This window comes from Enoplosus armatus, chromosome 5 (assembly GCF_043641665.1).
Source record: "Enoplosus armatus isolate fEnoArm2 chromosome 5, fEnoArm2.hap1, whole genome shotgun sequence".
Taxonomy (NCBI): domain Eukaryota; kingdom Metazoa; phylum Chordata; class Actinopteri; order Centrarchiformes; family Enoplosidae; genus Enoplosus; species Enoplosus armatus.
This window is the reverse complement of record NC_092184.1, coordinates 26,047,867-26,075,827: the sequence shown is the minus strand read 5'-3', so window position 1 is coordinate 26,075,827 and position 27,961 is coordinate 26,047,867. Positions and strand designations below refer to the sequence as shown.

The 27,961-nt window shown below is 42.9% G+C and overlaps 2 protein-coding genes across 2 annotated transcripts in view; one reads left to right on the top strand and one right to left on the bottom strand.

Moving 5' to 3' along the window:
* supt5h (SPT5 homolog, DSIF elongation factor subunit) overlaps positions 1 to 15,731 on the top strand; it is a 19,296-nt gene extending 3,565 nt beyond the window's left edge. Inside the window, exons 5-30 of the mRNA XM_070905192.1 lie at positions 1,541 to 1,552; positions 1,660 to 1,729; positions 2,415 to 2,483; positions 2,778 to 2,843; positions 2,951 to 2,981; positions 3,094 to 3,162; positions 3,599 to 3,850; positions 3,945 to 4,034; positions 4,399 to 4,469; positions 4,839 to 4,944; positions 5,219 to 5,309; positions 5,715 to 5,851; positions 6,066 to 6,221; positions 6,949 to 7,095; positions 7,257 to 7,403; positions 7,960 to 8,085; positions 8,348 to 8,432; positions 10,392 to 10,526; positions 10,694 to 10,796; positions 10,981 to 11,108; positions 11,777 to 11,882; positions 12,032 to 12,190; positions 12,448 to 12,616; positions 13,514 to 13,711; positions 14,363 to 14,458; positions 15,078 to 15,731. Coding sequence (XP_070761293.1) covers positions 1,541 to 1,552; positions 1,660 to 1,729; positions 2,415 to 2,483; positions 2,778 to 2,843; positions 2,951 to 2,981; positions 3,094 to 3,162; positions 3,599 to 3,850; positions 3,945 to 4,034; positions 4,399 to 4,469; positions 4,839 to 4,944; positions 5,219 to 5,309; positions 5,715 to 5,851; positions 6,066 to 6,221; positions 6,949 to 7,095; positions 7,257 to 7,403; positions 7,960 to 8,085; positions 8,348 to 8,432; positions 10,392 to 10,526; positions 10,694 to 10,796; positions 10,981 to 11,108; positions 11,777 to 11,882; positions 12,032 to 12,190; positions 12,448 to 12,616; positions 13,514 to 13,711; positions 14,363 to 14,458; positions 15,078 to 15,218 — 2,960 coding nt within the window. The 3' untranslated portion in view covers positions 15,219 to 15,731. The remainder of the gene's footprint in view (positions 1 to 1,540; positions 1,553 to 1,659; positions 1,730 to 2,414; positions 2,484 to 2,777; positions 2,844 to 2,950; positions 2,982 to 3,093; positions 3,163 to 3,598; positions 3,851 to 3,944; positions 4,035 to 4,398; positions 4,470 to 4,838; positions 4,945 to 5,218; positions 5,310 to 5,714; positions 5,852 to 6,065; positions 6,222 to 6,948; positions 7,096 to 7,256; positions 7,404 to 7,959; positions 8,086 to 8,347; positions 8,433 to 10,391; positions 10,527 to 10,693; positions 10,797 to 10,980; positions 11,109 to 11,776; positions 11,883 to 12,031; positions 12,191 to 12,447; positions 12,617 to 13,513; positions 13,712 to 14,362; positions 14,459 to 15,077) is intronic.
* Positions 15,732 to 27,961, bottom strand: rnaset2l (ribonuclease T2, like). Its single transcript, XM_070906093.1, has 10 exons — positions 27,953 to 27,961; positions 27,620 to 27,664; positions 23,465 to 23,608; positions 22,671 to 22,738; positions 22,092 to 22,149; positions 21,914 to 21,981; positions 21,546 to 21,659; positions 21,354 to 21,402; positions 20,823 to 20,897; positions 15,732 to 16,140 (listed from the first exon to the last, which is right to left on the bottom strand). The coding sequence occupies exons 1-10, from the start codon at positions 27,959 to 27,961 to the stop codon at positions 15,955 to 15,957; spliced, it is 816 nt and encodes a 271-aa protein (XP_070762194.1). The 3' UTR covers positions 15,732 to 15,954.

Below are 27,961 nucleotides of genomic sequence, written 5' to 3'. Positions count from 1 at the left end.
AGGTTAAAATGCTACACGTTTAATGTTGGTACTGTTACTTGTTGATTACTTCAATCCTTTTATTGTTGGATAAAACCAGACATGATGACGTCGGAGTTCTTCAGTCTGGAGTAAATTCAGCCACAGGAATGAAAAAAGTCGTAACTCAAAAACGTGTTGAGTGTAATTCTGCATCCAGATGTTTGACGTGACGCTGAGCTGTAGAGAACGTTTCAGTCTGGATGTGTTGTAATTCATTCCACCTTCAAAGAACCAAGTGTGGTCATTTGCCTGACCCTGCTCCCTGGTAGAAGACTCCTGTTTTTATTTTAAATGTTTTGACTAACAGAGTTGGTGGTTGAAGCTTTTTATGTGGCCCATGTTAACGCATACTATCACTCAAGGCCGAAGTACAGTAGAAACAAAATCCAAACTGGTGTGTTGACTGTGAGTGTCTTGGCTCCCAACCCGTTCAGACCTCTGAGGTATCTCAGATGTTTCTCAGTGATAAAAGGTCCAGTGTTGTGCTCTGTGGCTGCTGTTTCCCCAGCTGGAAAAACGAATGAGCCAATCAGTGCTTTATGGGGGGGGGGGTAAGAATGGGAGGAGCCTGAAAACGTCTCACGACGAACAAACACATTGTTGGTTTGGATCTTTTCATGGGATTTGTAGACAACAAGACAAATCTAGAATAACACCAGCCTCACTGTTTCACAAATGCTTCAAATCTTTGAAAGTGATTCAGTGTCGACTGAAAGTGACTGTGGGTCGATGGGACCGGGTCACTGCCCTCCCTAACATGAACATCCTGTCACTCAGAATATAAAGACAAATAAAGGCTAAAGGAATGAATTTGAATTTGAATTTGTACTCCAAAGGATGAAACATGGAAAGCTACAGACGCTCCGTTGAACCCCTGTGAACATCTGGCCGGCGTGCTGGCGTTGTGTTGTTTCTACTGTACTGTCACTTTAAACCACATTGAACGTCACTGGCTTCATGCTTCTCTGTGCCGTACAGTCACCATTAATCTGTTTGTTCTTCTGTTGTTCTTTTCTCCCATCATGCTTTGTGTTGCTGCTGCCTGACTCTCCTCCTGTGTGCTCTGCACTGATGACAATGTCTTTTGGCTTCTATCCTCACCTCTTCATCCTCCTCTTCATCCTTCTCTTTCCCTCTTTGCTGCTCTCATGCTTTAATCCTACTTTTTTCTTCTTCTCTTCTCCTGCCGCCTCTTTCTTTTCATCCTCTCCTTTTTCTCAACCCTCAACTTTTGCTTGTTCCTCCATCTTCTCCCCCCTTTTCTCTCTCCATACTCTTTGTTTCCTTTTCCCCGACCCTGCTCTTTGGCCTCTTCTCCTCTGTATCTCCTTGCTGCTTCCTTTCCTTTTATGCATTGCTTCTCTTCCTTCTTATTTCCTTATCTTCTTTATCCCTCACCCCTTACACTTCTCCTTTTCCTTGATCTTTTATTTCCTTTCTTCCTGCTCTTCCTCTTGCCTCTCCTGTCCTTTATGCTCCTCTTCCTCTCTTGTCTCTCTCACCGGTCGGTCCTGAGCAGAGGAGGCTGAAGGTATGTCTGTTAACTTCAGTCACAATCTTTGTTCATGATTTAATCTAAATTCATTCGATTTTTTTATTTTTGTTTAACATGAACATGAACCCTTTTCTCCCTCTCAGTGTCCAACATCGACCATGTGGTTCTGGATGAAGATCACTCTGGATCCAGGAGGCTGCAGAACCTCTGGAGGTAACGAGCATCTCTGTTAACTTCACACACAGTAAAGTAAAGAATTTTAACCGTTCTGGAAAGTAAAAGTCAGAAAGTTGTTTTGAACTGCAGGAGCATCTCCAGGAAGCTTTTTTAGGATCTTTTAAGGACCTTAAAGTACATTTCAACTGTAGGAAGCAGGGTCTAGATTAGTTCCTGTCCCCTGCAAAGTCCCTGCTCCAGGGATGAGACTTTCTGATGGCCCAGGAACCACTTTGCAGGGCCGAATATCACACAAGCGAGTTCAGCTTATTCACACAGTAAGAAAGCTGTGTCTGTCTCTAGAAGCTACTTTAGAGCTTAAGTCTGTTTCTGTAGTTCATTCTTAAACTGGACAAGTTGTACATTTTATGATTTAGAATGGAGTCCTAGTTCATGTGGATGCCCAGATTCAAGCAAATACATTTAACTTGCTAAACTATTTATTTTTTATTTTATTGGTTACACAAATATCTTGAGCTCTCTTTAGCTTGGAGAATTAGCTCCAGCAGCAGCAGCAGTGGATGGAAACAAGCATTCATCAGATCAAATTTGCACTAAATTTAGATGAAAGCTTGACTGGTGGTGTTAGGTCCTGCAGAGTCCTGCCGTGGATTGTTTGTTGGCAGTAGGACCTACTACATTCCTGCAGATAAACACATCTGTGTGTTTGTGTGTGTTGCAGAGACTCCAGAGAGGAGGCCCTGGGAGAATACTATATGAGGAAGTACGCCAAGTCCTCAGGAGGCGAGCAGTGAGTATCTTTGTTCCTTCATCTCGTGAAAATATGGTTCCAAGCTGTCAACAAGCGTTTATTCACAAAATGTCATGTTTGGCTCCTCTGTGAAGTCTAATAATAGCAGATACAGTGATGAGCTATATGATATACAGTGAGATATATATATATATATATATATATATATAAGAACCGGGACTGTATTAGTTTATATTAGAAGCAGGCCTTCATTCGAATTTACCCTGTTTTTATATTAAACAGTCTGTCAGAGACCAAAAACTTGTCTTGTTATTCTTCTTCTGTGGTGTGCAGTTACTCTGGAGGGTCCGAGGAGCTTTCTGATGACATCACCCAGCAGCAACTACTTCCTGGGGTGAAGTATGTGAACACTCATCCACCAATCAGCATCAAGGCACCTGCAGAGATAATGAGGACGTGCAGATTAGGAAGTTGTCTTAATGTTAAATTGTGTTTGTCGTCATTAGGGATCCCAATCTGTGGACGGTCAAGTGCAAGGTGTGTGTCCTCTGTTACTGTAACTCAAATACACACTCACACACACACACACACACGTCATCATACATGTACAGAGTCACACACACTTCCTCAACATATCCTGTCGTTTTAGATCGGAGAGGAGAGGGCGACGGCCATCGCATTGATGAGGAAGTTCATCGCCTACCAGTTCACCGACACAGTAAGAGCTGCGCTTTATTTGTTCACATTACTTATTTGAATGCTCTGCTCTGATTGGCCAGTGAGGCTGAACTCTCAGGTATATTGTTTCTGCGTGAGAATCTTCATTTTGCCGCCATTTTGTTGACACACTGTAGTTGTTCTTCCACCCGGGTGACATTATAGCTGCCACAGTTTCCCAAATCTCCTGCTTGTTATAAGAACTAGGAGTCATCATAATCATCATCAGTCAGTCAGCTGATTTTTATGATGAAGGACTGCTTAGCTACAGCTCATCACAGGCGTCACATCATTTTGTCAGATGTGCTTTTATTGTCTTAATAGCGTTTGAAGGGATTCATTCATCTGCAGACGGACAAGATTAATTTTATTTATTTACTATATAATACTGTCCTGGTCATCATATAATATATTGGATAATGTCCCCCCCCCCACAGCCCCTGCAGATCAAGTCTGTGGTCGCCCCGGATCACGTTAAAGGTTACATCTACGTGGAGTCGTACAAGCAGACGCACGTCAAGTCGGCCATCGAAGGCATCGGCAACCTGAGGATGGGCCTCTGGAACCAGCAGATGGTTCCCATCAAAGAGATGACGGACGTCCTCAAGGTCGTCAAAGAGGTCACCAACCTGAAGCCCAAGTCCTGGGTCCGGCTGAAGAGAGGCCTGTACAAGGACGACATCGCTCAGGTACCCACTGACTAAACATGGAAACTAAAGTGTGCACAGAACGCTGAACAGATGAACGGATGGAGTGAGCTCTGTTGTTTTCTTCATTCTCCAGGTGGACTACGTGGAGCCGAGTCAAAACACCATCTCCCTGAAGATGATCCCTCGCATAGACCTGGACCGTATCAAGGCCAAGATGAGCCTGGTAGGACTAACGCACGTTAACACACTTCTTCCACTTGATGCACCATATTGATGGTTTACTTAGACCTCGGTCTGCCTGTCTGTCTGTCTGTCTGTCTGTCTGTGTGTGTGTGTGTGTGTGCCTGTCTGTCTGTCTGTCTGTCTGTCTGTCTGTCTGTCTGTCTGTGTGTGTGTGTGTGTGTGCCTGTCTGTCTGTCTGTCTGTCTGTCTGTGTGTGTGTGTGTGTGTGTGTGTGTGTGTGTGTGCCTGTCTGTCTGTCTGTGTGTGTGTGTCTGTCTGTGTGTGTGTGTGTGCCTGTCTGTCTGTGTGTGTGTGTGTGTGTGTGTGTGTGCCTGTCTGTCTGTCTGTGTGTGTGTGTCCTATAGAAAGACTGGTTCGCTAAGAGGAAGAAGTTTAAGAGACCTGCTCAGAGGCTGTTTGATGCTGAAAAGATCAGGTACACACACACACACACACACACACACACACACACACACACACCAGTGTCTATAAGGGAATATACATTTTTTCGAATGTCTACAAAATAGAACAATGAAAGACCCGACAAGTCTTTAAGTCTACAACGTTGTCAGTTAAACAACGTAGATCACCGTGACTGAAGAGCTGCTGCTTGATGTGTTTCTGGTAAATGTTGGCTATCAGATATTCTGGCTGTTGAGTCAACACGATGATCAGAGCACAAACACACGTACAGGATCCCCTCTCCAAACCTTCTGTTACATTTGGACCTTCAAAATCAAAACAGTGCAGTAACAAGTTAGAGACGTGTAGCTGTGCGACTGACGGCTGATGATTTGATTGACAGGTCCCTCGGAGGGGAGGTCAGCCACGATGGAGACTTCATGATCTTTGAGGGGAACCGTTACAGCCGCAAAGGATTCCTGTTTAAGAGCTTTGCCATGTCTGCTGTGGTGAGGAGCTCTTTCTTTTCAGAACACACACGACGAATGAACTCCCTGTTAGCTGCTGCCTCACTACTCTGAAACTACAGAGGCTTCAAAAAACCTCCTTCAGAACCCCAGAGGACCCCAGGTCGGGCCCTGAGGAACCCCTTTTATTCCATCAGGATCAACAACACCTTTGACAAACTGCTGTTTTCATGTGAAGTCCTCCAAACTTTGATTTCATGTTTTAACTAGTGTACAGAATTCCCTCAGCAGCTGGTTTTCTGTTTCTGTCTGACAGATCACAGACGGAGTGAAGCCCACACTGTCAGAGCTGGAGAAGTTTGAAGACCAGCCTGAAGGAATCGACCTGGAGGTGGTCACCGAGTCAGGTACACTGTCTGCGTGTGTTGTGGAAGGGTTAGCTAAAGGTTCAAGTTAGGCTGAAGATGATCGGGTCAGGGTGAGGCGTAAATGACTTTATTGCCTTAAATAACTAAAAACAAATGCAGTTGTTATTAAAAAAAGAAATAAAAACCCTCAAGTTAAACTTGAAATTGGAGTAAAACGTTACAATAAAAGATTTTGGGTTTTAAACTGTGGTTTTAGTTTCAGTTGTAGAATTCATGAAAACATGTTCTGTGTGTGTCTGTGTGTGTCTGTGTGTGTGTGTGTGTGTGTGTGTGTGTGTGTGTGTGTGTGTCTGTGTGTGTGTGTGTCTGTGTCTGTGTGTGTGTGTCTGTGTGTCTGTGTGTCTGTGTGTCTGTGTGTCTGTGTCTGTGTGTGTGTGTGTGCAGGTAAGGAGCGTGAACACAACCTGCAGGCTGGTGACAATGTGGAGGTTTGTGAGGGAGAGTTGATCAACCTGCAGGGAAAAATCCTCAGTGTGGACGGCAACAAGATCACCATCATGCCCAAACACGAAGACCTGAAGGTACACACACACATTTGTCTTTCTATACTTGCTTTCCCTAACCTAAACCGAATCCTCACCTTAAAACCAAGGCTTAACCTTCAAACAGTCCTTAGAAGTAGTAAATATCCTCCTTTAAAACTGAGGTAACCCTGGTACAACACACAACTCCTCAAAGTAAACAAAGTTTCTAAAAACTAACAAACCTGTATGTTGTGTGTGTGTTTTCCTGCAGGATCCCCTGGAGTTCCCGGCTCATGAGTTGAGAAAATATTTCCGGATGGGCGACCACGTGAAGGTGATCGCGGGGCGATACGAGGGTGACACGGGCCTCATCGTCAGAGTGGAAGAGAACTTCGTCATCCTCTTCTCCGACCTCACCATGCACGAGGTACCTGCTGGAGTTTAGAGCCTTTTTGCATCAGTGTTAAGAATTACCTTGATTTGAGGTATTTACTTGACTGGTTCCGCCAAAAACAAACTTATTTTATGTATTACCTACATTTAATCCACCACATTGTACTGTATATACAGTAGACTGTATATAAAGATAGACGACATGACAGCTCCCCAAAAGTGAAGCCAAAACGATCGCCTCCTGCTGGCCAACTGCAGTAGGTCATAACCCCCACCCCATTATATACAGTCTGTGGTGGAGACGCGTCGTCCATCTTTATATACAGTCTGTGGCGGAGACGCGTCGGCCATCTTTATATAGAGTCTGTGGTGGAGACGCGTCGGCCATCTTTATATACAGTCTGTGGTGGAGACGTGTTGTCCATCTTTATATAGAGTCTGTGGTGGAGACGCGTCGGCCATCTTTATATACAGTCTGTGGTGGAGACGCGTCGTCCATCTTTATATAGAGTCTGTGGTGGAGACGCGTCGGCCATCTTTATATACAGTCTGTGGCGGAGACGCGTCGGCCATCTTTATATACAGTCCGTGGTGGAGACGTGTCGGCCATCTTTATATAGAGTCTGTGGTGGAGACGTGTTGTCCATCTTTATATACAGTCCGTGGTGGAGACGCGTCGGCCATCTTTATATAGAGTCTGTGGTGGAGACGTGTTTAAACATGTCTCTGATTTGACCTCCAGTCTGTGTTTGTGTGTGCAGTTGAAGGTGTTGCCCAGAGACCTGCAGCTCTGCTCGGAGACGGCGTCTGGCGTCGATGCAGGAGGGCAGCATGAGTGGGGCGAGCTGGTCCAGCTGGACCCTCAGACTGTCGGAGTCATCGTCCGACTGGAGAGGGAGACCTTTCAGGTAATAGTCTTCTCCGGGGCGGACACGAGAGCGTATCTGCAGCGTCCACACAACGAACATGAAGTGATGTCTTGTTTAGTTCAGTTGACATAAACGTTCAAACAATAAAACAAAGTGAAAAGAAGGAAAGACGTGCAGTGAGTGACTCCTGTGTCTCTCAGGTGCTGAACATGCACGGGAAGGTAATGACAGTGCGGCACCAGGCGGTGAACCGCAGGAAGGACAACCGCTTTGCTGTGGCTCTGGACTCGGAGCAGAACAACATCCACGTCAAGGACATCGTCAAGGTCATCGACGGGCCGCACTCTGTAAGGACAAGAGTTCATTCATCAGCGTCTGTCGTGTTTCATTTCTAACTAAACATTTATTTATTTTACATTTATATCAGCATCAAGTACTTCCTGTGTGAATGAGATCCTGCAGCTTTGTCTTCCTGAACTACTCTGTGGTTTACTGAAAGCTGACAGTTGTTTTATTTTAGACCTTTGTTTACATAGAGGAGCATTTGTGAGGACGGTTGATGTTTTGCAGTATTCATCAGCATGTGACAAACATGGACAGGAGTGCAGACAGAAACCCTGCCAAAATACACTTCACACGGTTAGAGCATAGTTTGAATGTGTATATGCACATTGAGGCTCTCAGTCTTTTTACGAACATGTGCAGTGACGTCATTGCTCACATACTTGCCTGTGTACGTTGTGGGTACCTGGATGAAGATGAAGCTTGTCTAGAGTGAATGACGGGAGTATCTCCCTGAAGGACGTAAACGAAGCGCTTCAGGACTTTCTTATATTGTTTGGATCTGTTCAGACTTCACATCCTAATAAAAGATTGATTGATTGGTGTGTGTTCCTCCCGCAGGGCCGTGAAGGGGAGATTCGTCACCTTTTCCGAGGCTTCGCCTTCCTCCACTGTAAGAAGTTGGTGGAGAACGGAGGCATGTTCGTCTGCAAGACCAGACACCTGGTGTTGGCTGGTGGATCCAAGGTCAGTACAGCTTTGGCTGCTTGATACGTCACTGTGTGCTCCTATTGGCCAAAAGGTTTTCACGTCACATTCAAATTCATTCGAAGAGAGACAGAAGACAGATGTCGGCCCCAATGTTTTTAGTGTCTCTACCAGCAACATCATTAAATATGAAGCCTGAAGTTGTAACCTGTCTGGATCCCTCACACACTGACCGGCTGCCTGCAGCTCTCAATTGTGGTGTATTATTTCTGTAAATCTCCGCGCTGTTTGTGTCTTTCAGCCCAGAGATGTGACCAACTTCACAGTGGGAGGATTTGCTCCAATGAGCCCTCGCATCAGCAGTCCCATGCACCACGGCGGAGGAGGTGAGTGTGGGAAAACCACATGCACATCAGCACGAGGGGGAGCACAGATGTTGTTACTTAGTTTGACTTAGCTGTCAGCTCCTGTTCTGCATCGTTTCAGCTAAATGAAACGCTCTCAATCAAAACTCAGTCGATCAGAGGCTGGAGGACGCTGCCAAATCTCCCATTAGCAAGGCTGTCACTTTGCCAGCTGGCAGTCAAATATCTTATCTATTATTGTGAGTCAAAGCTATGGAGTGTGTTTATGATGGTAAGTGCTTGGTAGAAAACGAGGGAAGCAGAACCCTCTGAAACTGGACTCAGTCTTTCAACTCTCCGAATCTATACAATGACTGTGAGACACGAGATGTTAGTCATCTTTTGTTTGCGTTTGAGCTGTTTAAGCTTTAAAGAAAAACAAATGACATTACGTTTCATTTCAGATGTTGTTGAAAAATAAAAGTTTTCATTTGTTTTTGTCCAACACAAAAGCAGCTATTCAACCGGAAAAATGTTGTGAATCAACAGATTCAATTAGGTTCCTGGTCAACCAGCGCCACCTACAGCAAAAGAAAGAAACAGCTGGTGCAGTTTTATAATTAACAGCCTCAACAGCTCCTGTTGTCTGACTGGGGTTTGCAAGAATTCACATTTAACAGTTTGTACCACCTGTTAGCTGATTATACGTCATTGTGTCGAACCTCCAGAGATGTTTATCACGCAGAGAGAAACACAATTTAGCTTGTGAGTGTAAAAAATAGAAGTTTAAGAATTTATAAAGACTTTTATTTCCCTCTGTGAACGACGTTAAGCTTCCTCAGGTATTTGACCATCAAACCAGTGAGCGGTAAGTGAGTGAAGGTTTAACTGTCTGCAGGTATGTGTCACCTTTTCAGAGCAAACTCGTCTTCTAACAGCACCAGTTTATGCTCAAATACTCAGCACCAAAGACAGAAGCCAGTCAACACACATTAGTCCGCATTGATCATTTCCTTGAGCTGACTTCTAATAAAACAATAAAAAAGAGTGATCGTTGATGAAGTCATGTTTTAAATAGTCTTGTGGTGCTGTCCTTGCTGGTAAACCCCACCCACCTCAACAGGTACATTGAGGGAGATAAATCAAACGCTGTCATCCTGTAGACCATAGGTCACTAACAGGCGGACCGCGGTCCGAGTCCGGACCAAGACGCCGTCCTATACGGACCCGGACCTATAATCAATAAATGATTAAGGGATTTTAAATTTTGACGGGGCGCTCCTATTTTAACCGGCGCAGCTTTTCTAGTCTGTACAGCACTGGTTCAGTGGATCAGGAAACTCTCAGACCAGTTGCATACGAGTTAAGCCAGCCCACGTGACGCTACTCAGCCAATCAAATCTGTGCATTCCAGGCGCTAAACACTGACTCTGAATCCAGACAGACGAGAGAGGAGAGAGGCGAGTGACCGATGATAAGACCAGTTAATGATACAGGGAGAGAGACTGTTGAGTCAACATGTGAAACAGTTAACAAAGAAAAAGGGAAACTCCAGCTGCTGCTACACTTTGTTTTATTTTTCTAAAATTAAACACTTTATTTTAAGATGCACAATTTTTCAGAAGCTATTCTATTTATTTTCTCTATTTTATTTTTCAATTCAGCCTAATTCTTTTAGTTAATGAGAGAAAGACATTATACACATCTACAGTATTATATATATATATATATATATATATATATATCTGTAGAGTTCAAAGTTAAGTGACAATAAATATGGTCAAAATGTTTGATTTGACAGTCAGGTGTTGATCACATGCAGACGTTGATACAACTACGAGGCCACTTCAATATATATCACACTCAATCACAGTCAGTTAGACATTAGGACGTTCCGGACCTTTGCTTGAGGACATTTTCTCTAACTGGACCTCTTCGAACTTTCGTTGAATACCCCTGCTGTAGACGATGCCTGATGCAGGTGTTTGTGTTGTCCTGCAGGTGCTCCTCAGAGAGGAGGAGGAGGAGGAGGAGGAGGAGGAGGTGGAGGAGGAGGAGGAATGGGGCGGGGCAGAGGACGAAGAGACAACGAGCTGATTGGTCAGACGGTCCGCATCTCCCAGGGTCCTTACAAAGGTAAAGGTCATGTGACTGTGATGAAGTTCTGTCGACAGAATCGGGGTTCATGTGGAAACCTAAAGCTCAGTCTGAGGTCTCTTTACAGGATCTGGTCTGTGAATGTGTTCTCACTTATGACTTTGTTGATCATTCATGGTACTGATTAATTTGCCTACATTTCCCAGGTTACATTGGGGTGGTGAAGGACGCAACAGAGTCTACAGCCAGAGTAGAGCTGCACTCCACCTGTCAGACCATCTCCGTAGACAGACAGCGCTTAACCACCATGTATGTACTCCAACACATCGTCGTTTCTGCTTCTGTTGCTGTTACAGCAGCAGGAGGATATTTCAGAAAGAATGATCAAACCTCCAGATTTCATACACTAATGATCCGTATCGTAACATATGATGAGAGTTTAGTTTCTAACCTTACATTAAGCCTCCACCCTCACCCTCCTCCTTCCCTCCAGGGGAGCTAAGAGACACAGTGGAATGACCTCCACCCACGGACGTACTCCCATGTACGGCTCCCAGACTCCCATGTACGGTACCGGCTCCAGGACGCCGATGTACGGGTCTCAGACGCCGCTGCATGACGGTAAGACGCTGTCAGGCTGGACCTGATGTATCGGACAGGTTTCCTTTCTCTGCGTACGCTTCTAGTCATTTTTCTTTTGTGGGTTTGATTTGGGACGAACTGCAAACATGTCAGGACAGAGATCTGACGGCCCCCCCCACTGTCATGACAATCTAACGCAAGATAGGGGAAACTCAATATTTTCAAGTTTTGGACCGATGAGTCATGTTGGGCTTTGGGAAATTATTATTCTAAACATTTTATTGATGAAAAGGATTAAGTGATTAATCAAGAACATAATCTGCAGGTTAATCCATAATGGAAAGAATCGTTAGTTGCAGCTCTATGCAGCGCCTTTCATACATGATATACTATCAAATAGTCGCCAGGCGCTGGACATGAATACAGCTGTGTTGTCCTCGTTGTTATAACTAGGTGGGAGCATGTACATTAAAGATGGGAGTTGAGCGAGTATGGAGCCCTGTGGAATAAAGTTTATAGATAAAGTTTTATAATGATGTAACACAACGAAAAGCAGCAAGTCCTCAAATGATCAATTCATTGATTCATCCTCTAATCACTTAAGCTGCTGTAACATGTAGAAAACACACACAGTTCAAAGTTAAATATTACCCACAATCCCGTGTGGTTGTGTGTTTCTCATCTGTCTGTCTTTCTTCCTCTAACAGGAAGCCGTACGCCTCACTACGGCTCTCAGACCCCACTGCATGATGGGAGCAGGACGCCGGGTCAGAGCGGAGCCTGGGACCCCAGCAACCCCAACACACCTTCCAGGTAACACACACACACACACACACACACACACACACACACACACACACACACACACACACACACACACACACAGAGTTCAGTGTGTTCATTTTAAATAAGTGTGTATCTTGTTATTTTTATTCAATATTATTATTTTTTACTCTCTCCAGGAATGAAGAGGAGTACGACTTCGGCTACGACGACGAGCCCTCACCGTCCCCTCAGGGCTACGGGGGGACCCCCAACCCCCAGACCCCAGGTTACCCAGAAGTCCCCTCTCCACAGGTCAACCCTCAGTACAACCCTCAGACACCTGGCACGCCTGCTATGTGAGTAACGTTCTGTTGTCCTCTGTCTCAGTTTTACAGCCGTACAGTTTGGATCCCGGTTATAAAAAGGTGGATGGACTTTTGGAATGACCTTTAACCTCCTTTAAGTCCAAACAGGAAATGTTTCCTTTTGTTCAGACAAATGATTGTGAACTTTATTAAGCTGTGTGTGTGTGTGTGTGTGTGTGTGTGTGTGTGTGTGTGTGTGTGTGTGTGTGTGTGTGTGTGTGTGTGTGTGTGTGTGTGTGTGTGTGTAGGTACAACACAGAGCAGTATTCTCCCTACGCTGCCCCGTCCCCTCAGGGCTCCTACCAACCCAGTCCCAGTCCTCAGAGCTACCACCAGGTGGCGCCCTCACCAGTCGGCTACCAGAACACACACTCTCCGGCCAGCTACCATCCGACACCCTCCCCCATGGCCTATCAGGTAGGAGACGGTTGTGACATGCCGTCCCAGCACGCCGTTTCATTCGTACTGCATGCTTATTTCCCGATCCACACTCGACTCCAGCCGGTGGTGGTAGAGCACCATGACGTTGTTAACCAGCCGCATTAAAAACAAGAACCAGAATCATGTGCGTCAGGAAAGAAAGTGTTTGCGCGACATCTCTCAAGTCAAACACCATTTAGCCGTTGTATTCTTTCGAAGACGTATTATATAAATGTGGCTACCTGCGGGTCTCCTCGAACCAGCTCTCTTCAAAACAAGCATCCGTTTGTTATCTGGAGCATGCTCAGTTGGCACAGTCACAAGTTTTGGGCTGCCAGCAAAGTATGAATTTGGCTTCATGTAGTCAGAATCATCTCAGAGTAAATGGTTTTGAAAATGACGACCGTGTTCAGTAACTTCTTGCACATTTCTTTCTTCTTTATAAAGATACATTTGGGGTTTCCCAAAAACATCGGCCAGGTGCCACATTGACTAGAGCCCAACAGATGAAACATTTTCAAAACTGTAATGTGTGGAAGGGACTACTTCCTGAGTACAGACCAGAATTACCAGAATTGAATATTTCAATCAATATCTAACCCTAATTCAGATTAGAGTTATTAAAGCGGCTAAGTGTGGGATGTAAACAGTTCTGACTGTGGCGCCCCTAGTGGCTGTGGTCAGAAACACAGCTGGACTCACTGTCTCACTGTAGAGGTGGTGTGAATATAGATATATGTAGAGACACATATATTTGTTTATAGATAAAATAAACAGATTTTTGGATCTTCCTGGGAATTTGATATCTTCAGTACTTCATCACATGATTTATAACTCTTCTAATCATCTCCACTTCCTTTAGCTTCTGAATTCATTTCCTTGTTGCTTCCACAGGCCAGTCCTAGTCCCAGTCCGGTGGGCTACAGTCCCATGACGCCCGGTGCGCCCTCTCCTGGAGGTTACAACCCTCACACCCCGGGCTCCAACATCGAGCAGGGCAGCAGCGACTGGGTGACCACCGACATCCTGGTCCGGGTGAAGGACTCCTTCATGGACCTGATGGGACAGACCGGGGTCATCAGGAGCGTCACGGTAACAAACACACTCACATGATTCACATAAGGTCTACCACAGCATCAAACCAGTCTTCAAACATTTAGAGACCTGGTCCTGTCGCCTCCGCTGGCAGCAACATCCATCATGTCAATGATCAGACCGTCAGTGTTCTGCTCAGGGAGGAGGCAGAGATGTAAGACAACTGAGGTTTGAGATCATGTCCCCCGGCTGCTGTGATGTCCCCCGGCTGCTGTGATGTCCTCCGGCTGCTCTGAGTTTCCTGCTCGACGGAAAACTGACTGTAGCTGCTGTTAGTTAGCCTAGCAGCTAGCGCTCCGTCCTCATCCTTGAAGTTGTTTTAAATTAAAACACAAGATAAATCCCACGTGTCCCGCACGTCTTCAAGCTTAGTCCTCAGGATCACTCACATCCTCACCTGGAAGAGGTTGTAATGATGTTATTTTTATTATTGATTAATCGATTGCCTATAAAATGTCCGCGCTGTCTTCAGCTCGCTCGACCGACAAAGCCCGAAGAGATTCATCTGTCGTGTAAGAGAAGCAGCAAACCCAGTGAAGTGTTTCTGTCCGTGTCCTCGTGCTCTGGTGTTTGATCGTACTTGTTGCTGCAGTTGGTCGTGTTTTTGAGCGGCAGCAGTTAAAGACGTTGAGTTGTGTGTTTCTGCAGGGAGGGATGTGTTCAGTGTTCATGCAGGAGTCGGAGAAGGTGGTCAGTATCAGCAGCGATCACCTGGAGCCCATCACTCCCACCAAGAACAACAAGGTAACTGTTGCTGTGACAACCACCGCTGTGCTCTTCTTCATTCAAACATACATGAACCAGTCTTACTTTCTTAGTGTTCCTCATGTTTTACACTGATGTTTTCTTACTTGACTGACGTTGTGTGGTTGAAGAATCAGTCTTACAGTCTCTTAGTGACAGCGTACAGGGCTCTCAGACTGGGGGATGAGCAACACGAACACAATAGGAATACAAGAAAAACATATTTCTGTCTCACAAAATCAGGTGTACTTTTTCCGATTTGCTTTTTTCTGGTGAATTACTGGATAACTTTAAATCTTCAGACCTCACAAGCACCGAATCACACGTGCAACTATCATTAATGGCTGGATGTCCACATACTTTTGGCCATGTAGTGTATATATATATGTATATATATATTTTAATAGATCAGAGAAGCTAAAACATTTAAAACACTTGCAGGCATTTTGGAGTAATAATTTAACTTCTAAGAATAACATTTTGATAATTGACAATGAATTATTATTATTATTATTATTATTATTATATTGTTATTTTGAACCCACAAGGCTGATTTGATCATCTAGAATATAAACTGCGCTGTTGTACAGCTGTTAATGTTGAGTTCCCACGCCTCCAGGTGAAGGTGATTCTGGGAGAAGACCGCGAGGCCACGGGGATCCTGCTGAGCATCGACGGAGACGACGGCATCGTCCGCATGGAGCTGGACGACCAGCTGAAGATCCTCAACCTGAGGTTCCTGGGACGCCTCGAGCACTGAGAGACGGACCGACGGAGAGAAACGTGTGGACAGAAACTCAAACACAGCACAGAGACAGACAGACACACACACACACACACACACACACACACACACACACACACACACACACACACACACACTGAGCAGATCCCAGACCTTTTTGCGTCTCAGGCCTCGGAGGACTCGTGTTCTTCCAGTGTGACATACAAACATTCCTCTCCCTCTCTCTGTGTCTTTCTTCAGCCCAGCAGGTCTCTCTCTCTCCTCGGCCCGTTAGATTCTTTTTTTAAATTTCTTCGTTAGCTTGTATTCTCAGTAGTGGTCTGAATCTGTTTTTAGTGCTTTCTGAATGTTCTGTCAGTACTTTTGCTTTTCTGGGTGGAGGGGGGTTGAAAACCTTGTAACATGTCAATAAACTGTGAACCAGTTGATCTGTTCTATCTGGTGGATCTGTGACCAGTGGGGGTACAACATGTGACTCACCAGGAGAGACCAGAACGAGGCAGAGCAAATCAGTTCTGAAGAAACACATTTGACTTGTATGAATTCATTTATTTGTGGAGATGTTCAGGTCCACTTTGGATAAATCAGAGGTTTTAAGTCGTCATTGGCATTCTGTTTCCTCCGTGCGACCATTTGACTGTATTTAGCCTGCAGCAACAGCTGTTACTCTAATAACACAGAGTCTACACTGATCCACTGATACCAGAAAAAGCCAGCCGCTGTTGAGGTTTTCCAGGCGGTCCTGGTTCAGTTAGCCGCACGGCCGCCGCGGCTGCTGGTGGTCTATGGGGAAGTAGTAGAAAGGGACCTGAGGAGGGCAGGGATGCCCAGGGGAGGGGTTCCATCCTGAGCCCCCGTCAGCAGCCTCGTGGTGTTCACAGCCGAGAGTTATGTTGCGTGACAGACGGATCTTCACCTGAATCCACACCTCTCTGTCCTGTTATGCAAACAGATGAGTGTAGTTGTGAGAATAGAAACGGGTTTCCATGACGACACTGACGCGATCGGTTTGTGTTGTTTCTCCTTATAATGTGATCTGTCAGCAGCACTATTTTTTTTATGCTACGAAGTTAAAATGATCACAGCTGGCGTCGTCACGGACAACGAGCGCGAGTGTCTAAGAGTGTCTCTTACTTGTTTGTAAACAACATGCAAAGCCAGAAGTGACGACTGAGAGGGATTCTGTTTTAAATCCTTCTCTTTCTGCCCAATCATAGGTTCAAAACAAAACACTGTGTGTGTGTGTATACAGTGCTGTGAAAAAGTATTTGCCCCCTTCCTGATTTCTTATTTTTTTGCATATTTGTTACGCTTAAATGTTTCAGATCATCAGACAAATGTTAATATTAGACAGAGATAACCAGAGTAAATACAAAATGCAGTTTTTAAATGATATCATTTTATTAAGGGAAAAAAGCTATCCAAACCTACCTGGCCCTATGTGAAAAAGTAATTGCCCCCTAGACCTAATAACTGGTTGTGCCACCCTTGGTGGCAACAACTGCAATCAAGCGTTTGCTACAGTGCATCCGGAAAGTATTCACGGCGCTTCACTTTTTCCACATTTTGTTATGTTACACCCTTATTCCAAAATGGATTAAATTAATTTTTTTCCTCAAAATTCTACACACAACACCCCATAATGACAATGTGAAAAAAGTTTTTTTGAAATTTTTGCAAATTTATTAAAAATTAAAAACTAAGAAATCACATGTACATAAGTATTCACAGCCTTTGCCATGAAGCTCAAAATTGAGCTCAGGTGCATCCTGTTTCCACTGATCATCCTTGAGATGTTTCTGCAGCTTAATTGGAGTCCACCTGTGGTAAATTCAGTTGATTGGACATGATTTGGAAAGGCACACACCTGTCTATATAAGGTCCCACAGTTGACAGTGCATGTCAGAGCACAAACCAAGCATGAAGTCAAAGGAATTGTCTGTAGACCTCCGAGACAGGATTGTCTCGAGGCACAAATCTGGGGAAGGTTACAGAAAAATTTCTGCTGCTTTGAAGGTCCCAATGAGCACAGTGGCCTCCATCATCCGTAAGTGGAAGAAGTTCGGAACCACCAGGACTCTTCCTAGAGCTGGCCGGCCATCTAAACTGAGTAATCGGGGGAGAAGGGCCTTAGTCAGGGAGGTGACCAAGAACCCGATGGTCACTCTGTCAGAGCTCCAGAGTTCCTCTGTGGAGAGAGGAGAACCTTCCAGAAGGACAACCATCTCTGCAGCAATCCACCAATCAGGCCTGTATGGTAGAGTGGCCAGACGGAAGCCACTCCTTAGTAAAAGGCACATAGCAGCCCGCCTGGAGTTTGCCAAAAGGCACCTGAAGGACTCTCAGACCATGAGAAACAAAATTCTCTGGTCTTATGAGACAAAGATTGAACTCTTTGGTGTGAATGCCAGGCGTCACGTTTGGAGGAAACCAGGCACCGCTCATCACCAGGCCAATACCATCCCTACAGTGAAGCATGGTGGTGGCAGCATCATGCTGTGGGGATGTTTTTCAGCGGCAGGAACTGGGAGACTAGTCAGGATAGAGGGAAAGATGAATGCAGCAAAGTACAGAGACATCCTGGATGAAAACCTGCTCCAGAGCGCTCTTGACCTCAGACTGGGGCGACGGTTTATCTTTCAGCAGGACAACGACCCTAAGCACACAGCCAAGATATCAAAGGAGTGGCTTCAGGACAACTCTGTGAATGTCCTTGAGTGGCCCAGCCAGAGCCCAGACTTGAATCCGATTGAACATCTCTGGAGAGATCTGAAAATGGCTGTGCACCGACGCTTCCCATCCAACCTGATGGAGCTTGAGAGGTGCTGCAAAGAGGAATGGGTGAAACTGCCCAAAGATAGGTGTGCCAAGCTTGTGGCATCATATTCAAAAAGACTTGAGGCTGTAATTGCTGCCAAAGGTGCATCAACAAAGTATTGAGCAAACTACTACTACTACTTATGTACATGTGATTTCTCAGGTTTTTTATTTTTAATAAATTTGCAAAAATCTCAAACTTTTTTCACGTTGTCATTATGGGGTGTTGTGTGTAGAATTTTGAGTAAAAAAATGAATTTAATCCATTTTGGTATAAGGCTGCAACATAACAAAATGTGGAAAAAGTGAAGCGCTGTGAATACTTTCCGGATGCACTGTATAACTGGCAATTGAGTCATTTACATCACTGTGGAGGAATTCTGGCCCACTCTTCTGTGCAGAATTGTTTTAATTCAGCCACATTGGAGGGTTTTTGAGCATGAACGGCCTGTTTAAAGTCATGCCACAGCATCTCAATTGGATTTAAGTCCTGACTTTGACTAGGCCACTCCAAAACCTTCATTTTGGTTTTTTTAAGCCATTCAGAGGTGGACTTGCTGGTGTGTTTTGGATCATTGTCCTGCTGCATAAAGTGCGCTTGAGCTTGAGGTCTCTAACTGATGGCCAGACAGTCTACTTTTTGGGTTAAAAATTTTCTGGTAGAGAGCAGAATTCATGGTTCCATCAGGTCCTGAAGCAGCAAAGCAGCCCCAGACCGTCACACCACCACCACCATGTTTGACTGTTGGTATGATGTTCTTTTTATGAAATATTGTGTTAGTTTTACACCAGATGTAACGGGACGCACACCTTCCAAAAAGTTCAACTTTTGTCTCGTCAGTCCACAGAATATTTTCCCAAAAGTCTTCCGGATCATCAAGATGTTTTTTGGCAAATGTGAGACGAGACTTCTTTTTGGTCAGCAGTGGTTTTCACCTTGGAACTCTCCCATGGACGCCCAGTCTCTTTCTTATCGTTGAATCATGGACCCTGACCTTAACTGAGGCCAGTGAGGCCTGCAGTTCTTTAGATGTTGTTCTTGGTTCTTGGCTCTTGGAGTAATTTTGGTAGGCCGGCCCCCCCTGGGAAGGTTCACCACTGTTCCAAGTTTTCTCCATTTGTGGATAATGGCTCTCACCGTGGTTCGCTGGAGTCCCAAAGCCTTAGAAATGGCTTTGTAACCCTTTCCAGACTGATAGATGTCAGTGACTTTGTTTCTCATCTGTTCTTGAACTTCTTTAGACCTCGGCATGATGTTTTGCTTTTTGAGATCTTTCAGCCTGCTTCATTTTGTCAGACAGGTTCTATTTAGGTGATTTCTTGATTCAACAGGTCTGGCAGTAATCAGGCCCGGGTGTCGCTGGTGAAATTGAACTCAGCTTTCCAACCAAATATGGTTAATCACAGTTAATTCATGATTTAACAAGGGGGGCAATTACTTTTTCACGTAGGGCCAGGTAGGTTTGGATAGCTTTTTTCCCTTAATAAAATGAAATCATCATTTAAAAACTGCATTTTGTATTTACTCTGGTTATCTCTGTCTAATATTAACATTAGTTTGATGATCTGAAACATTTAAGTGTGACAAATATGCAAAAATATAAGAAATCAGGAAGGGAGCAAATACTTTTTCACAGCACTGTATATACATATACAGTACATACGGGGTGTATATGTGTATATATACCATTAAAACATGTATGATAGTGAAATTAAAAGAAAATCACAATACAGACATAGAGTTGTGTTCCTAAAAATGTAAGGAAATATCTTCTGATACGTTTTAATATTCACAGGAAATTCAGTCTGTTCAGACTTTTACTTCCTGCAGGTGTTTATTATTGTTTTTTAATCACGAATATAACGACATACATGAAGATATTTCAAAAGATGCTGTTTTCTTTCCCCTTTTTTGTAATTGTATGTGGGTGGGTGGGGGGCGGTGGGGGTGTTCAGTGTTTATACAATGGTAAAACAGGGGTTTCTTAAGAAAAAGGTTGGGAACCACTGAAGATTTTCATTGGCAGAAAATAATATTGGATAGTGAAATAAATCAATAATAATGACACGAAGCGTTTTTGGGTGCCAGTAGAGACATGACGGGGGTCCCAGAGGACAGTTAGGCTCCAGAAGCTCACAGCCTCTTTGTTTGTACTCGGCTGCGGTTGGATGTCAGCGTGCGATCAGGAGGAAGCAGCTCCACAGAGTCAGTGGATCTTCAGTCTGTTTTGACAGCTGACGCACTGAACCATCGCAGCACTCTGATGTGGGGCGGGGGCGGGGGCCGAGCTAGTTCTAAGGTCTACAGCCTACCTACACATCATACAGACTGCAGTGTGTTTGAAGCAAACTGAGGCCTTTATGTGACTTTGCTATAAAAATCTGAAAACCAAAGAAATTACCACTCTGGCCGGTGGGCCTCTGCTTGTATTCAGAGGGAGGGGGTTAACGGTGCAGTCTGGGATCACGTCCAACACCAACGCCTGCACTTGTGTTCAAAGCTGCACCTAATACGTTTCCCCTTTGACTTGTAACTCAGTTAACGGCCTTCATCTGGTTTCAATCATGTTAGTAGAGTTATTGGAAAGAGTGAATTTGTTATACTTGTGTGGCTGTGACACCAGCCGGCCAATCAGATGATTCAAAGATTGAAAGATACTCAGTGCACTGATATAAAACAGAAGTGGATGAGCTGCATATTTACACTATAAACACCTTAAATATTATTTACGTGATTGTCAATCAACTAATCCTTTCAGCTGTAAAAACAACAGTTTGACACGACGATGAAGACGGTCTGACCTTGTCGTCTGTAACACACTGGATCTCGTGTTTGTCGCCCAGATGTGGAACCAGGACCCGATGAACCTCCACAGCCTACACAAACACAGGAGGTATATTCTCATGTAATGACAAACGGCAGGAGGCCCTGAGGCCCAGGAGGCAAATCCAGTCCACAGGAGAGGGAAGAGAAGTTTCAGGTTTCAGTCACACATCATCTGTGTACTGTTCATATGTTTTAAAGCAACCTAAGATTATTAAATGGAATATAAAAATAATATTAAACTGTAAAGCACATTTCAGATTGACTCACAAAAGGCAACAATACACTGTTTAATATTTGGTGGCTAAAACTTTCTAATCTAAATGACGAGAGTTTGACCTGTTTCTAACGTATTTAAATCACTGTGGAAAGAGGAAAAACACTTGAATTCATCAGAAATAAAACTGACTGTTGTTTATTCAGTGTGACCAAACCGTGGCTGAATATGATATAATGGACGTCACTGAGTCAGTAATGTGTGTTTTATCAGTTGAACGGTGGGTTGTTACCTTGTACTGTCGCTCACAGGACGGAGTGATACCAGCGTCCTCCAGCAATCTGCAGGAAACACAGACATTAAACTTTGTCTCATTCGATCAAATGTTTTGAACAAAAACCCCACGAGGGAAATATATCTGAGGACTTGTTGTGGTCTTAAAGTGAGTGAAAGCCTCCTCAGTCAGTCGGTGCTGTGAACTAACCTGTGGATATCAAACTGTCCTCGTAGTTTGAGGCACATGTGGAAGTATCTCAGTGGAGAGTTCAGACCTTCAACACACGCTGCACACACACCATGTTTCTGCCACTCCTCTCTCCTGTTACACACAGACGAACAGGTTGATGCTGATATACAGCAACACACATCAACATGTTTAACATCAGGGCTGCAGTTACTTTCTCCGTGCATCGACTGCTCTGCACAAGCCAGCCAACCCTTCAAATCACAAGTTCCCAGAGTCCATGGTGACTGTTTCAAATAAACTACTGTGTGTGTGTGTGTGTGTGTTCGTGGTGATGAACGAAAACAACTCACTGATGTGTTTTTAATAGTGTTTTGATGCTGATTTACCAGAAGTGGAAGCTGGACTTTACTGTCAGCAAGGACGGCCAGTGTTCAGTCAGCTCGGCCTCCAGCTCCTGGAAGACGGGGAGCATCAGCCAATCAGCTTTAAGAAGTGACATCATATCTGTCCACCGCTGTAGGACGTGTCAGGTGACCAGGTGAGCTGATCCTGACTGGGACTCACCTGGACGTCTGAGCGGAACATCGGCCAGCATTTGCAGCAATTCTGCGCCCGAAGAGGCCTGCAGGCAGAAACACAGGCTGTGACGATGAACCGAGTGCAACCGTTAAACTCTGTAAGGGAGTGTTTCTGATCAGCGGGGAGGTCAGCGGCCACTCGATCTGTCCACGCTGTTTGATTTGAACGGATGACAACTATTCAGTCGACATCTTCCAGGAAAACATTTCAGACGGGCTTTGGTTCAGCTCATCTCATTCATCGCTCTGTAAGAAACTTCATCTCAGTGTGTTCAGCCAGCAGAGGATTTGCTGGAGGTCTCAGAGCTCCTGAGTCCAAATCATGAACTTTATTTATTATTTAAACATGTGAATGGCTGCATTATTATTGTTATTATTATTATTATTATTAACAGAACTACACGTCACAGTTTCACTGACAGAGACATGATACTTTATGATGAGCGCTGTTCTTTACTGCTTCATCTTTGATTAATGTTGAATTCTAGCTTCTTTCCAGCAGAATGTGAATCACGTCGACTCTGAGAGAAGACGTGAACACGTGATGGCTGCGTGGGATATTTACCACAGACCATGTATGGTCCAGTTGTTGACGCTCTGAGGAATCCTGCAGAGGGTCTCTTTGTTCAAAGACTGCAGGGGAGACAGACAGAGAGACAGACAGACAGAGAGACAGACAGGATGTTGACGAACCTGTGAAGTGACATAATCTGCCGTCGTAAAGGAATCAAATTCAGCATCTTCTCTTTTCCATTCTTCCTTTCCTACCTCCTCTTGTCCTTCCTTGCTTCTTTCTTCAAATCTAAATCCAGCTGTGTTTTAATTTATTTTCTTTTCTTCTTTTTTCTTAAATGTTTTATGTATTTATTATTAATAAATTACTATTATTATTAAGATGAACACACTCACTGCCATCTGTGTTACTACTGAGGAACTTGAGTCCGACTGTGACTCTGCTGTGTTACTGAAAATCTGCAGGAATCAGAAAACTCCGTTTAATCTGCGGCTTCTGATCACAACAGCACCAGGAGGACTAAAGGAAACTCCCTCTTCCTTCTCAGAGCAGGAGAACATCAGTATACTTACTTCCCCACCTCCCATTTCCTTACCCCCTCCTTTCCTCCACTATCTACCCCTGTCCTTTACTCCCTCCTCCTTTCCTAACCTACCTCCTCATTTCTGTCCTGCATCCTTTCCTTCCTGCCTCCCTCTTGTCAGCCATTTTAACAGCAGCTTAAACACCTTGTAGGACCTTTAAACTGTCATCTCTTTCACTCCAGAATGAATGAATATCTGAATGAATCTCTTCTTCTCATGTCTGACTTAATGATTAGTATTGATGATGATGATGAAGCTCACCAGACAGAACCCTCCGGGCCACTGCAGAGTGAATATGAGACATTTCCAGGAGCAGAAAGGCTTTTTGTTGCGCAGCTCAGAGCCTTGGTGGCCATATTTGTAGTCCTCTCCGTGTCCTTCCTGTGTTGTGGTGTATCCAGGCAGCTGCAGCAGGAACAGAACTACAGGACTCAGACAGACCAGCAGGGGCAGCATCGAGCACCACATCTCCTCTGTCTCTATGATCCGAAGTGCACTGATCAAACACCAAACAGGGATCAATTAAACAATAATATATATATATATATATATATATATATATATATATATAACACATGACAGACAAGTAACATTTATTCAAAATGTACAAAGTCAGTGTGTAGTTGTGTGTCTTATACAAAGTCAGTGTGTAGTTATGTCTCTTATATAAAGTCAGTGTGTAGTTGTGTGTCTTATATAGTCAGTGTGTAGTTGTGTGTCTTATATAAAGTCAGTGTGTAGTTGTGTGTCTTATATAAAGTCAGTCTGTAGTTGTGTGTCTCTTATATAAAGTCAGTGTGTAGTTGTGTCTTTTATATAAAGTCAGTGTGTAGTTGTGTGTCTCTTATATAAAGTCAGTGTGTAGTTGTGTGTCTCTTATATAAAGTCAGTGTGTAGTTCTATAAAGTCAGTGTGTAGTTGTGTGTCTCTTATATAAAGTCAGTGTGTAGTTGTGTGTCTTCTATAAAGTCAGTGTGTAGTTGTGTCTCTTATATAAAGTCAGTGTGTAGTTGTGTCTCTTATATAAAGTCAGTGTGTAGTTGTGTCTCATATAGTCAGTGTGTAGTTGTGTGTCTTCTATAGTCAGTGTGTAGTTGTGTGTCTCTTATATAAAGTCAGTATGTAGTTGTGTGTCTTATATAAAGTCAGTGTGTAGTTGTGTGTCTCTTATATAAAGTCAGTGTGTAGTAGTCTGTCTTTTTATATAAAGTCAGTGTGTAGTTGTGTGTCTTCTATAGTCAGTGTGTAGTTGTGTGTCTTCTATAGTCAGTGTGTAGTTGTGTGTCTCTTATATAAAGTCAGTATGTAGTTGTGTGTCTTATATAAAGTCAGTGTGTAGTTGTGTGTCTTATATAGTCAGTGTGTAGTTGTGTGTCTTATATAAAGTCAGTGTGTAGTTGTATGTCTTTTATATAAAGTCAGTGTGTAGTAGTCTGTCTTTTTATATAAAGTCAGTGTGTAGTTGTGTGTCTTATATAGTCAGTGTGTAGTTGTGTGTCTTTTATATAAAGTCAGTGTGTAGTTGTGTGTCTTATATAAAGTCAGTGTGTAGTTGTGTGTCTTTTATATAAAGTCAGTGTGTAGTTGTGTGTCTTATATAAAGTCGGTGTGTAGTTGTGTGTCTTATATAGTCAGTGTGTAGTTGTGTGTCTCTTATATAAAGTCGGTGTGTAGTTGTGTGTCTTATATAGTCAGTATGTAGTTGTGTGTCTCTAATATAAAGTCAGTGTGTAGTTGTGTGTCTCTTATATAAAGTCAGTTTGTAGTTGTGTCTTTTATATAAAGTCAGTGTGTAGTTGTGTGTCTTTTATATAAAGTCAGTTTGTAGTTGTGTGTCTCTTATATAAATTCAGTGTGTAGTTGTGTCTTTTATATAAAGTCAGTGTGTAGTTGTGTGTCTTCTATAGTCAGTGTGTAGTTGTGTGTCTCTAATATAAAGTCAGTGTGTAGTTGTGTGTCTCTTATATAAAGTCAGTGTGTAGTTGTGTGTCTCTTATATAAATTCAGTGTGTAGTTGTGTCTTTTATATAAAGTCAGTGTGTAGTTGTGTGTCTTCTATAGTCAGTGTGTAGTTGTGTGTCTTTTATATAAAGTCAGTGTGTAGTTGTGTCTTTTATATAAAGTCAGTGTGTAGTTGTGTGTCTTATATAGTCAGTGTAGACAGTTGTGTGTCTCTTATATAAAGTCAGTGTGTAGTTGTGTGTCTTTTATATAAAGTCAGTGTGTAGTTGTGTGTCTTATATAAAGTCAGTGTGTAGTTGTGTGTCTTATATAGTCAGTGTGTAGTTGTGTGTCTTATATAAAGTCAGTGTGTAGTTGTGTGTCTTTTATATAAAGTCAGTGTGTAGTAGTCTGTCTTTTTATATAAAGTCAGTGTGTAGTTGTGTGTCTTATATAGTCAGTGTGTAGTTGTGTGTCTTTTATATAAAGTCAGTGTGTAGTTGTGTGTCTCTTATATAAAGTCAGTGTGTAGTTGTGTGTCTTTTATATAAAGTCAGTGTGTAGTTGTGTGTCTTATATAAAGTCAGTGTGTAATTGTGTGTCTTTTATATAAAGTCGGTGTGTAGTTGTGTGTCTTATATAGTCAGTGTGTAGTTGTGTGTCTTTTATATAAAGTCAGTGTGTAGTTGTGTGTCTTTTATATAAAGTCAGTGTGTAGTTGTGTCTCTTATATAAAGTCAGTGTGTAGTTGTGTGTCTTTTATATAAAGTCAGTGTGTAGTTGTGTGTCTTTTATATAAAGTCAGTGTGTAGTTGTGTGTCTTATATAAAGTCAGTGTGTAGTTGTGTGTCTTATATAAAGTCAGTGTGTAGTTGTGTGTCTTTTATATAAAGTCAGTGTGTAGTTGTGTGTCTTTTATATAAAGTCAGTGTGTAGTTGTGTGTCTTTTATATAAAGTCAGTGTGTAGTTGTGTGTCTTTTATATAAAGTCAGTGTGTAGTTGTGTGTCTTATATAAAGTCAGTGTGTAGTTGTGTCTCTTATATAAAGTCAGTGTGTAGTTGTGTGTCTTTTATATAAAGTCAGTGTGTAGTTGTGTGTCTTATATAAAGTCAGTGTGTAGTTGTGTGTCTTTTATATAAAGTCAGTGTGTAGTTGTGTGTCTTTTATATAAAGTCAGTGTGTAGTTGTGTGTCTTATATAAAGTCAGTGTGTAGTTGTGTGTCTTTTATATAAAGTCAGTGTGTAGTTGTGTGTCTTATATAAAGTCAGTGTGTAGTTGTGTGTCTTATATAAAGTCAGTGTGTAGTTGTGTGTCTTTTATATAAAGTCAGTGTGTAGTTGTGTGTCTTTTATATAAAGTCAGTGTGTAGTTGTGTGTCTTTTATATAAAGTCAGTGTGTAGTTGTGTGTCTTTTATATAAAGTCAGTGTGTAGTTGTGTGTCTTATATAAAGTCAGTGTGTAGTTGTGTCTCTTATATAAAGTCAGTGTGTAGTTGTGTGTCTTTTATATAAAGTCAGTGTGTAGTTGTGTGTCTTTTATATAAAGTCAGTGTGTAGTTGTGTGTCTTATATAAAGTCGGTGTGTAGTTGTGTGTCTTATATAGTCAGTGTGTAGTTGTGTGTCTCTTATATAAAGTCGGTGTGTAGTTGTGTGTCTTATATAGTCAGTATGTAGTTGTGTGTCTCTAATATAAAGTCAGTGTGTAGTTGTGTGTCTCTTATATAAAGTCAGTTTGTAGTTGTGTCTTTTATATAAAGTCAGTGTGTAGTTGTGTGTCTTTTATATAAAGTCAGTTTGTAGTTGTGTGTCTCTTATATAAATTCAGTGTGTAGTTGTGTCTTTTATATAAAGTCAGTGTGTAGTTGTGTGTCTTCTATAGTCAGTGTGTAGTTGTGTGTCTCTAATATAAAGTCAGTGTGTAGTTGTGTGTCTCTTATATAAAGTCAGTGTGTAGTTGTGTGTCTCTTATATAAATTCAGTGTGTAGTTGTGTCTTTTATATAAAGTCAGTGTGTAGTTGTGTGTCTTCTATAGTCAGTGTGTAGTTGTGTGTCTCTAATATAAAGTCAGTGTGTAGTTGTGTGTCTTTTATATAAAGTCAGTGTGTAGTTGTGTGTCTTTTATATAAAGTCAGTGTGTAGTTGTGTGTCTTTTATATAAAGTCAGTGTGTAGTTGTGTGTCTCCTTCACATAATGCGATAAAAAAAGGAAAAAAACAAATGAGTAAGGGTGAAACAAGAAAGCACATTGATATTTCAAATGATAAACATGTTTTGAAATGAAGCAAAGTAAAACTAAGCAACACATAAAAACATGGATCTCTCAAGGGAAATTAAATAAAGCGAGTATTCTCCCTCCCTGACAGCACTAAAACATCATCACATTAATGAAGTCCAGCCTGTCTGGCTGCTGTTATTCCTGTGACACTACGAGACTTTAGTCCAAGTTGGAGGAAAGATTTGAGAAACTTACCAGAAAGCTACTGCTGCTGCACTGAGCTGCAGTTAAAGCTTCACTCTGCCACAGTTCAGAAAAATAGGAAGTGAATAAATGTGTGCCTTCATGCGAACATCTTTAGGGGAAGCAAACACCTGGCAGCTGTCAGAGGGAACATTTTTGACAAACTGAACTGAATTAGTCACATGAGAAGACCAAAACCAACAACGATTGATGCCGCTAACATTGTCTGTATAACCAAAGCCTAAATAAGATCAGTGCTAATGTGTCTGTACTTCTACTTAAGTAAGATTTTGAATGCAGGACTTTTATTTGTGGTGGAGTAATTTCAACATGGAGTACTGCTACTTTGACCAT

Excerpts from the sequence above, each read along its gene's own strand:
- rnaset2l (XM_070906093.1), bottom strand. Across the intron at positions 22,150-22,670 it reads TGGACCATACATGGTCTGTG|GCCTCTTCGGGCGCAGAATT; the intron begins GTAAATATCCCA and ends TTCTGCCTGCAG. Across the intron at positions 21,403-21,545 it reads GGACAGTTTGATATCCACAG|ATTGCTGGAGGACGCTGGTA; the intron begins GTTAGTTCACAG and ends TGTTTCCTGCAG.